The sequence below is a fragment of the Gadus morhua genome, chromosome 19 (genome assembly GCF_902167405.1).
Source record: "Gadus morhua chromosome 19, gadMor3.0, whole genome shotgun sequence".
Lineage (NCBI taxonomy): Eukaryota > Metazoa > Chordata > Actinopteri > Gadiformes > Gadidae > Gadus > Gadus morhua.
In genome coordinates, this window is record NC_044066.1 from 9,006,143 (window position 1) to 9,018,142 (window position 12,000).

The 12,000-nt window shown below is 43.3% G+C and overlaps 1 protein-coding gene across 1 annotated transcript in view; it reads left to right on the forward strand.

Annotated features, from left to right (window-relative positions):
• Positions 1-12,000, forward strand: part of brinp1 (bone morphogenetic protein/retinoic acid inducible neural-specific 1) — a 94,124-nt gene that overhangs the window by 18,378 nt on the left and 63,746 nt on the right. The window contains exon 2 of the mRNA XM_030342353.1: positions 1,969-2,236. Within this exon, the coding sequence (XP_030198213.1) occupies positions 2,019-2,236 (218 nt within the window). The 5' untranslated portion in view covers positions 1,969-2,018. The remainder of the gene's footprint in view (positions 1-1,968; positions 2,237-12,000) is intronic.

The following is a 12,000-nucleotide window of genomic DNA, read 5'->3' on the forward strand; positions in this document are numbered from 1 at the left end:
CCTGGATGCAACTGAATATTCCCTCGGTTTGAACCCAACTTTCAAACCACACTGCTACACATCATATTCAATTCAAATGTGTACAGAAATAACATGTTTTCCATTCTTTTTGGCATAGACTGTATCCAAAAGTGACTCAAATAATTCTCCAAATCTATCTAGTTTTAAAATCCTCAGGCCACTGAGGTCTTAACATCTTATCTTTTTAGAAGGTGGTTGGGCCAGTATTTAGCAACGCTTGAATACCTGAAATCAAACGATTTAGTTGGTTAACCGATGACTTGGCAGATATGGGGGCTCAGTGTGTGTGTATGTGTGTGTGTGTGTGTGTGTGTTGGGGGGTGTGGGGGTGTGTGCGTGTGTGTGTGTGTGAGCACAGGTACGTCCATGTAAACGTGTATGGGTGTGCGTGTAAGCTTGCGCCTGTGCTCCCATGCCTAATTACAGTAGGCTCCTGCGATTATTTTAGCTTTTGTAATAAAATAGTTCACCCTCTATTTTGCAGTGAGAGATTAGGTTCATTACACTCTTCCTGCTCTTTTATGACTTGTTATTGTCTAATAAAGCGTGAAAAAGCGAAGAATTTCTGCACACTGTTGCACTAATTTGATGGCCCACTGTTGGGGGTTCTTGGGCTATGGGGCAGTACTTTTTAAACATAATTACAGATGGAAATGGTTTCTTATCAGTTGCTGAAAGACTCGATTCCACTAGCATGGGGATTACGATATTCAGGGACCGTATAGAGAGAACAGAGATATAATTTTTTATATGCTGGGGCAAAAAACTCCTTTAGGATTTCTTGGTCTTTTGAGTTGTGCTACAGAGCTTTGCTGAGGTACTTACTTGTTGAAGAAGATACACATTTAATTTGGGCCTTTTTGGTGTTCCACTGTTTTCTCTGTGTGTGGGTTGAATCAGTTGCACTGTTTGTTAAGACTGGGGAGGACTGAACATCTGCATTCATTTTGTGCATGCAACTTATCTAATTAGTCAAACTGCAACAAGGGTACATTAGTTAACCATGATTTATCATTAGTCAAGGGAAGGCATTAATAAGCATAAGCAAACTGTTAATTAACAGTTTACTAAAGGTCCAGTTATCATTAACTAATGATGCTCATGTTTACCTATGACTCATGTTTAATAAGGTAATGGTGTCAATGTTTACAAAGGTATGCTTTTTTACACTATTTAATAGTTATGTTTTTGTAGGTTGCTTATAGGTTATAGGTTAATATAATGTACCCTTATTGCAAAGTATTATCTTCTAAAGTAGATTCAAATTGTAAATGCATAACATTTGCTTTTTAGACGATTCTGGCCTTTAATGTAAAGAATAACAGCATTCCCATAAAAGAGCATTCCCTTTGTAATGCTTATCAGAAGCATACTGTTGAGCAACATATATTTTCACAAACATTCATTATATGTGTCAGTTGCTTCTGTTTCAACTCTATTTTATACTCAAGGGGGTCGGACTGGCGGGGATGAATGCAGTTCTCCTGGATTAGCAGAATAATGTCATAACATATCATAAAATAGCCTCTTAACCTTGTCTGAACTTATCATGGCACCAATTAGTCTTCACGATCAGAAGGCCATGCAACCAGGAAGGTAATTCTTGCGCATCTGCAAAAGGGCAACATTATTTGTTCGTATGGAGAAGAAAACTATGTGCCCCCTTTTAAAAAATTAAAGGGAAGAGGAAAGGGGGCAATGTATGAATTATTATCTACAAACGACATGTTTGAGCAGGCGGGGAGCAAAATAAGAGGGCAAAGCGTTATTTGTTAAACAGCAAAACAATTAACCTATCAACTCAAAATGTATTTTTGTCTCGCTGTCGCTTTTTTTCCTCTTAACCTCGACATTTAATTTGTTTATCTCCTTCTTCCTTCTTTCCCCCGTCCCGCCTCTCTCCCCCACCACCACCTCCCTCTCCCTTTCGTTTCTCCCCCTCCGCAGGTCTCCACAGAATGGAGCGAGAATGAACAGAGAGCGGCTTAGGAAAAAGCATGAACTGGAGGTCTATTGAGGTCATCTGCTTCCTGTTTATATGGAATCATATAACAGTTTGGTCTTCACGCCCGGACCCGTCGGCCAATGAGCAGCACGTCACCAAGCAGTATGATTGGCTCATCTCCGACCGCGGTCCTTTCCACCACTCACGGAGTTACCTCTCCTTTGTGGAAAGATTCCGCCAAGGATTTACTACCAGATATAAAATTTATAGGTAAGTCCTGCAATTGCAGCCCCCGGCCACACCCTGTTGGCTGCATGTCATTCTCCAACTGTCTTTTTGTCTTTTCTGTTGCCCGAGTCTGGTGCTCATTGACTTTTAATCATGAAATAATTGGTAAATTCAATTTTGTTCTCGTTGCTGTGTTGATGCTGTCCTCCTGTTATTTCTTATTCATGAGGAAGTAACTGATAAATGCCATTTTGTTGTTAGCAATTAGGGAAAGGTAGAATAGCTGAATGCTAGTTTGGGATAGTGGTAGGATGCGCGATGTGAAGACAACAACGCTTGTTTTTGCTGCCTGTTCTCTAGCAATTACTGCTAGCATTGGCACCTGCTGAGTGTAACTGAGTGTAATTGCGTAAGAAGCATACCATTAAATTCCCTTTTAAAATAAAACACACTTTAATGCAATTACTATAGCTTGAAACACACAATTAGCCCGGTCCCGGATCAACAATGGATGCTCAACATCTATCATGTTCCTCGTTAAGGAGGATGTGGGTTGCTTTCCTGTGAAGATTCGGCTGTTGTCATTTTGCCTCTCTTTTCCCTTTTCCTGGCACGCTAGGGCTGAAGTTTGAGGGCGGGGCACTGACTTCCAATCAGATTGTCGGTACAACACGCTAAATTATTACATTGAAACAGGAGGAGGCTGCTAAACGTCCTACTTCCTTCCTGAGTGCCCCCTCCCAAGCGTACGGAAGCTGTTCGTGATGGAAGTGTAGAAATGGGCCAGGGTGGATTTTTCACAGTAGATTTTTATATATTGACTTGACCAAGTTGGCACAAGACGGACCACCTGATGGGGAGAAAGTGAATGCTGCCCCATTTCAAATGAGTCTTTAATGATGGACACCAGGACCTTATGAGACTCAAATATATTACTTACATGGTTTGAAGCGGAATGGCACCTGTTGTTTGCCAATTTCTATTCTCATCACTACTGTTTCATGAATCCTGAGATCCGAGTCCCCTTCCTCCCACAACGAGGTGTACGAGATTTTATTTGTTGTCCTAAATGTATTAAAGGGATCCTTTCCAACCAACAGTGGTGATGTTGATAGCTAGCTGCAAGCCATTTCTCCCAGATGTATGATGGCTAGCTCAGCCTACCAGTTCGTCCAGTCAGACTTTGAAGGCTGGTAGCTCATACATCCGCCACTTGTGATGTCACTAATGGACTGATTTTGTAGTGGCTCATCATCATCATCATCACACCTGGTGAAAAAAACAGGGCCCCTTTAAAGGTCTCTCCAGCACAGCCCTGAAGGTTTGACGGCCTCCCTATGGAAGTCTCTTCTCCTATATGACCTCTTCTCGTGAGTGCGACCTCTTTACTCTTCAGTCCTCCGTTTGCGTCAAGAGCGAGCGGTACGTCTGAGTGTTCTTCCACCCCGTTATCAGACACCCCCCCCAGGCGCGCTGTCGCTGTACACTCAGTGTCCGACCGCCCACTGCTCTCTGGTGTGGACTGTGGAGTGTCGTTATGGTCCATCACTAGGGGAGTTTCCGAGACGGCGCACTTCCACCGGGCGGAAGGAAATCCATAAGGTTACAGAGTGTCAGTGTATGAGTGGATGTATGCGGGGCTGTCGCGCTCCAGTGGAAGAGCGTGGCTGTAACCTGGCTGGGGCTAAGGGGGTTCAGACCACTCTGGGGTCACCCACACTAACCATGTATACACTCTGGCTCTTGTAAGGCGCTTTGGGTAGGTGCCCATCATACAAGATATACTGTGATATCTACATTGCGATCTATATATATATAATTCATAAGCGGCCTATGCTGTTATGCAATATATTCCACCAAATAGTATGTTATGCTGTTCTATTGTCCATCAAATAACATAGACTTTTCCATCATATATTCTATGAGTTATCATGTACTCCACCAAATGGCAAACATTATGACATCATATTTTCCACCAAAATATTTTATCATATTTTATGTTTTAGAGTCCACCAAATGAAGAAGGATGTCATCATATATTCCATATTTCTATCTTTTTAGCTTTTATATATTTTTTGGGCTGCCCCCGTACCAACACAATCGCCTCACGGACAGACTCCAGTCTCTGAGCCCCGCCACCTCACCGGCCCCCCTCCCCCCCACTGGGGCTCACAAAGGCTTTGGCCAGCGCTGCTATCTTGCCTGCGGGTCAAAACAAGATGGCCGCATGTCTCCGGGTTGCCACAGGGCCGAGAGTGGAGTGGAGTGGAATGGCGTGGACAGAATGGTGGTATTGCGGCTCTGATGGGAGGCTGGTGTAGTTAAAAATCCACCCGCAAGGAAGACCGACTGCACAGGTTGTTTGTTTTCCGGCTTCGTGAACATGGATTCCCAAGCAGCCATGGGGCAGAGAGTGGGCCTGTAAGCACGGTGTATAAGCTCTAACCAGAATGTAGAAATGCTATTTTCTTGGTAAAGGGAAGAAATACTAGCAATGTTATGAAATGGCATTTTAAATCTTAAACACACACACACACACACACACACACACACACACACACACACACACACACACACACACACACACACACACACACACACACACACACACACACACACACACACACACACATTTTCCATGCAATGCATTACTCTGAACTGAGTTTGCCGATGCAATCTGCCCCTGTGCATTCGGAAGTCTGGAACACATAAATTGTGGGTCACCGGGATTGCGGTCTTGTCAGTTGAAATACAATGCACATATTTGAACACAGCCCCGGTACAGTGCAGGTTTATCCATATTCCTGCCAAAGGGACAAACATCGGGAGGGTAGGAGAGCGCCGGAATGAGATTGCGTCGAATCAGCTCGGACCACCCTATGGAGAATGTTTAAAGAGTCTTCCCGCCGAGATTACTTGTGAATAACTATAAGTCGTGCAGTTTATGTATCACAGCATCCGTAACCCTATAGACATACCCTCATCTCTCGGGGATGGTAATCCTTATTCTATCGAACGCTTTATTGAACGCACACATGGACTGCGCTCAGATCCAATAGGAGCTAGGTAAAAGTGCTGATGTATAGGTGCTAGTTAATTATCCATTAATTGGATGGACAATATTGATCTCATAATTTGGTTGCTGCGACATTAGTGATGTGATGTTCAAAATGTAAATTGTCCAATTGCTTTGGACGTGGTCCCCAGCAGAGCGTGGTAGGCATCGTTCCACCCTCAGCCCTATTCTCTTCAAACAAAGGTGCACGAGGTGGGCAGCAAATTACAGTACACACGGGGTATGCATGCTCGGACTACTAAATACTGACAGTACAACCATAAGCTGTATACCTGCTCAAACTGCTAAATACGATTCAACTATGCAATTCATATAATGCATGCTTAGACTAATAAATACAAAACAACATGGTACACATGCTTACACTACAAAATAGTATACAACCATATAATATATCAATGCTAAAACTAATTAATACTAGGAATTATTCAGTGTGTAGATTCTTAGAACCCCAAAAATATTTTGAAATCATACACTTAGGAACTAATGTAAGTAAATCCGGCGTGAAAAATGCATGAACTCCTAAATCCTAAAACTGTACCGTCAATTCAGAAATTTTGACATATTCCACATAGCGGATCAACAGCACGCTGGCATCAGGGATCAGGCACATAACAGCGGCGGTCTTGCGTTTACATCAAATTAATTCTGAGGTGCACTCTGAAACGCAGCAGCCCGCTCTCCATGCGTTTCCCTGGTGACACTAAGCTTGACTGTTTAATATAGTGTTAATATTTACAGAATGTAGTGAGAAGTCAGCAGAGCCAAAGACGAGACTCAGTGTGTGTTTGCTTCAGTTCATCTGTAATACGTGTGGGCCTATACACTGATCTGTTTGACGTGTCAATAGGACATGAATGGGATCAGGCTATGGCGTGCGGGAGTTATGCGAAACTGCATGCCATTGATGTGAATATGCTATGTCTGCTGTATATGCTAAACTGGCTGTACATAGGCTTACTGTACTGGCCATATATGCAACACTACATGCTATACCTGCTGCTCTCGCTAAACATGATTAAGTGGCTATACGGGCTGTCAGCTGAACCAAATGATCCATTTTGAAAAATGTATTACAAAATATATATTCGAAAATTCCCCCAAAAATTCAAAAATCAAAAAATGCATCATTAATGTGCACGGCGATAAAACAACTAAATGCCAGAAATAATGTGTTCTGTGCTCTCTGGGCTTTGCTATGTTTTAAAACATGATTCTGTCGTGCTACAAATATGAGGCCTACTAGCTAGACACGATTCTATAAACTATACATGGCTACCCTGGCCATACATGCTAGGGTCAGGGCTTCTATCCCATTAGAGAGGTTATTATAGGATTGGTGTGCTTGATGGCATGTCTTGCGAGTGTGAAAGTGGCAGAAACAAGTATGGGCTCAGGGTCTACTCTCCTGCTGTGACACAAATGGATATCACTGTCTTCGGCTGACCTCTAATCTCAACATCAACTCTGTTCTTGTTTTCTGTAGTTTTCCCTCATTCTCCGCACCCAAACAGGATTTTTCTGATCTCTGTTTGCGAGTGGCTCAGAAAGTGTCTCGACTGTTTGGGTATTGCCTCCCTCTGTTGTGTCGCTTCCTGCTGCGGCGTCACATTGAATATGGAGATCAATTAGATGGTTTGGATGTAGATGGATGTGCTTCTTTTGATTTCTTGTTGTCTATCAATGCTGTGTGTGTGTGTGTGTATTTGTCTGTCTGTCTGTCTGCGTGCGCTCGAGTGTGTGTGTGTGTGTGTGTGTGTGTGTGTGTGTGTGTGTGTGTGTGTGTGTGTGCGTGTGTGCGTGTGTGCGTGCGTGCGTGCGTGCGTGCGTGCGTGCGTGCGTGCGTGCGTGCGTGCATGCGCGCGCGCGTGAAAAACAAGAGACACGATTCCATGACTTTAGCAAATGTTTCCTAGGGTGTCCCTCCCTCACATTGGTAACTTGCCACAACTTCCTGCTCCCCCGCTGTCTCTCTCTGCTTTGATATGGTCGCATGAATAGTAAACAATCTATTTGCATAATTTGGAGCTTGACGGACCCGGATGGAGACGTGGATTTCAAAGGCAAGACTTGAAACATCAAAAATTATAATTCCCCCCCTTAAAAAAAGCAGCATGGAGCCACCGTGTTTGTGATGGGCCGTTGATGAAAGGTGTGTGTGTGTATGTGTGTGTGTGTGTGTCTTTCTAGGTTTCTAGCTTATAAAACCATTGATGCAAGGTTATCACTTTCGTTATGACAAGACAATTAGATCGTGCATCAATCATGCAGACATGCATTGTGCTTCTCATTAAAAATGCAACGTAAGGAGTTACATTGACAGCCATCAGGTAGAGCAATCAGAAAGAGTGACTTGGCAAGTTTCGAGCATAGTTGAATGCAGGTCACTTTTATTAATGCTGTTATGGAAATAAAATGTTATTACGTTTTACCAGGTGTTTGTGGACGCAGATTCTGTATTTTTACAGAACTGCTGTATTTACAAAAAAAACTATTCTTATATATTCAGTTTGTTAAAAAAAATGATGAAGAAAACATATTTTTGGTGTGGGCCAAGCAGTCTTTCCACTTTTGATAGCAACTTTTTTATTTTGTCGTCATTTTCATCTTTTTTTTTCGTTTTTTCTCGTCTAAAACTTGCTAGAAAATGCTGATTTCTGCCAATTGAGATTTAGTTGCACCCGGTGAGGGGCGATTTAAATGCATTTGCATAAAATAGACCGATGTGAAACGGTCCTCTGGAACAATTTGCGTCTGAAGGGCCTGCAGGTTTCCATCGTGTTCGCTGAACAGCCAACAATATCCCTGTCTGGCTGAAGTGACAGGATAGTGATCGATGTGATGGCACACAGTTTACTGGCAGACAGCTTCTCTATTGGCTCTGTGAAGTTTTTTTTTTTTATCCTTCACATTTTCAAATACCTTCCTGTCTTTATGTTTACGAGCCCAAAAAATGACAAACACTTTATCACTTTATAGGGTTTTACTTTGGAGTACAAGACATCCATGCATGCATTCACAACCCAAACATTATGTATTTTCAATCCATCAACAGATGATAATTTTTCCATTCGGGACGAATAAAATCGACCCTACATCGTAGCTACGCCTGCACTCATTTCCACATTTGATAAATGTGGACTTCCTCCTTTGGCGTTATGAGGTGGTGCCGGCGGAGCCGAATTAGCACATATTTATGCTTGAGGATTTGCCAAGTGCACATAAGGGATGTGCAACCCTAACCTCGCAGCCTATTCCACATCTATTTCCCCGCTCCTTCATGACAGAGCAGGTTGAAAAACGATGCAGCGGGGTTCTTCAGTTGCATGTTTGTGCATACTCCTGGCTAATGCATCAGGGGAAAGGTTGTCAGTTGCTGTTTAAATATACTGCTAACAACCCCCTCACGGATACAGGGACAAATTGTCCCCACCCACCCCCTGCTCGACATGGGAACCGGTACACGCTGCGCCACAACTTTGAAGGTTTATGTGAAAAAAATATGCTGAACTGCATCCCATTACTTTGTGTCACTTTTCAGCTGACGCGTTCATGCAACGCAACGCACAGTGCGTTCGTCTTTATACGGTTCATTAAGGAGCGGAGGCTAGAGGCTAGGACATCGTCGTAAGATGATGACACAGGTTAGACTGCTACTGACATGGCGGGGGTTTGAACCGGGAACCTGTGGGCTTTGGAGTCGGGCACCCCCACCTGACCTTTCATGTCTTCTGTTGATGCTGATCATGTTACGGTGGGTACACTGAATACTTCTACTGTGTGTCGGCCAAATCTTCCTTCCAAAGGAGGATTTGCAATGAAGATAAAGGACGGTTTCAAAAACGTTTTTTATCATAAACGTGTTTTTTATTATTCTTATAGAGAATTGAAAGGAGAAATCCGTTGTAAAATGGATCTGGGATATGTTTAATATGATTACGAGTTGGGATGTTCGTTTGGGAGCAAAAAAGCGCATGTAGACGCCTTCTTAAGTTGACTGCTTTATCCGATTCCACAAAAACGCTATCTTGTAACTATGGGGGCATGTGTTAAGGAAAAAACTAAATCGCTATTTTAAACCACTTAAAAGGCTAGAAGTAGCCCAACACTTCTTTGGTAGTATAATAAGGGTCTTAGAATATTATTGATAACTATATAAGTGTACAGATTATTTATTAGAAAGGACATTTTATACACACAATACCATCAGTAGTTCACCCGTCGACGCCATCTTGTCCTTAAGACTCGATAAGTCGATTGGTGAACACAGAGCTTGCGTGTTGTTCATGGATGTCAAAAGCTCTGTGTTCGCCAATCTACCTTGTTTTATATTTATACAAGACCCTTATTATACTACCAAAGAAGTGTCGGGCTACTTCTAGCCTGTCAAGCAATTTAGTTTTACCTGCCCCCATCGTTCCAAGTTTATTGCGTTTTGGTTGAATCAGCTAAGAACAGCCAACTTAAGAATGCGTCTACATGCGCTTTTTTGCCCCCAAACGAACATCCCAACACGTTATCATATTAAACATATCCCAGATCCATTTTACACCGGATTTCACCTTTAAGGGAGATGCAACAATTTAAGGGATTAGGAGATTCCCCTTAATCCCCCCCATTGCACCTAGTCATCGTAAAAACCTAAATTAAAAAATATTTAATATTTATAGATATGTATATTATAAATATATATGCACGCATATATATATATATATATATATATATATATATATATATATATATATATATATATATATATATATACATACCAAAAAACAAGAACAGAATGATGTCCCGGCCTACCCAGCGATGAGGAGGGAATTGCTTGGTAAATTTCCCCCGGGGCTTTCTCTGGCTTGCCGATTTAGTGGTGGGAAGTGGTTGGATCAGATTTGCTAAAAGACAAAGCCGTTTTCTCTCATGCTTTCCTTTCAGAGCTGATTACCCATGTGTGAGGAGTAGAGTAGAGTCGAGTCGAGTCGGCCGGGGTGGGGGGTAGGGTCGGGCTGTAATGTCCAGACAATGCCAACCCGATGAGCAAAAAAATAATAAAACGCTCAAAAAAAATCTCCCCCATCTTTAATAACCTGGCCACAGAGTCCAATTCTTTTTCTAACTTTACACCCCACGTGTGTGAGTGTGCTCACACACACACACACGCACGCACCCGCACACACACACACGCACACGCACAGGCACAGGCACAGGCACGCTTCAGAGATACAAGTCACCATTATTGTCTAGTAATCTGCAATGGTCACTGTGCTTGTCAGGAGGAAATAGAACAAAGCAGACCACCATTTATCCCCCCTCCCCCGACACACACAAACACACGCACACACACACACACACACACACACAGCCCCCACATACCCATTTGTCCGTTAAATAAATGATTGAAAAGCTTTGGCAAAGTAATCACCGAACAACAAGTCGTCACCGTCGACGGCAATCTCCCACCGAGTGCAGCCCCCCCTCCCCCATCCCTCCCCTCCCCCATCCCTCCCCTCCCCTCCCCCATCCCTCCCCTCCCCCATCCCTCCCCTCCCCTCCCCCATCCCTCCCCTCCCCTCCCCCATCCCTCCCCTACCCTTTGCGACGATATGCACGAGTATGAATTTCATGCGTAGCATTCCCCAGACATAAAGACAGCCCACATCCACTTCTCCCTGCGTAGCACACTTCTTACCCCCGCGATTGAATTGTGCACATCAATCCACTGCCTGAGCGGACTGGTGAAACTCAATCCCTCCCCCCTCCCCCCCCCCCCCCGCCGTTTCGCTCAGCGTTGCATCCCCTGTTCATTCGGCGTGGGTTCGGCGTTGTACTCCATTATGGGGTCAAATGTGTTTTTCAGATGATGTGTGTGTTTGCTGTTTTTTGGGTCTTTGTTCAACCACGTCTATCTCTTAAGTTCCTGTGTGGCTTGAGTTGAAAATCCAATATAAATGCAAATCGGGGCACAGCCATTAATGCATTTTAAAGGCTTCAAATCAGTATAGCATGGTAATCAAAGCAAACGGGATTGGAGGTTGTTATTTAGAAATGAAAATGTTTATAAAAAACGCGGGCTCTGGTTCTCGCCGGTCAGCCGGCCGGAGATGAGCTTCGCTGGCGTGGGTGAGTGGAGAGTAACCTACTGGCTATTGTCATCGGGCCCATCGCAACCAGTGGAGAGGCAATCTAAGGTGGTTTGTACCATGCCATCCAGTGATCTGTAGAAAGCTAATGGCGTTGCATTTAAATAGCCAAATGTATGGTATCAATGTAATTGGATTTTTTCTTTCTGCCGTTTTCTCCATTTCCAAGCCAGCACAGTCACTTGTTCGTTTTACATTCGTTCAACTTTCTTTTTCGGTTTCAAACGTCCCACTCCCAGGCTGGCGGCCATCTTAGAATCATGTACTTTTATTTGGCCTCATGCACTCTCTGACATTAAGAAATCATCAAGTTGCCAAAGGTCAACTTGTCTATCTCCTATAATACCGTCCAGTTGTATGTTGGCCAGAGAGTTCCACTATTTTTTCTTTCTGTTTAATCCTTTTAGTTTGACATCCCTAACCTACCAACAAATTTGAACTTCATGTTGAGTTTACTTTTATTGTAACCATTTTGTTACATTATCCTAGGTCTCAACTAATCAGCATAATGTCTTTTTTTGAAGGCACTCAATCAAGCCAGGTGTCCCTGAGCAAGGCACTTAACACCCAACAGCTCTGGATAAGCTGAT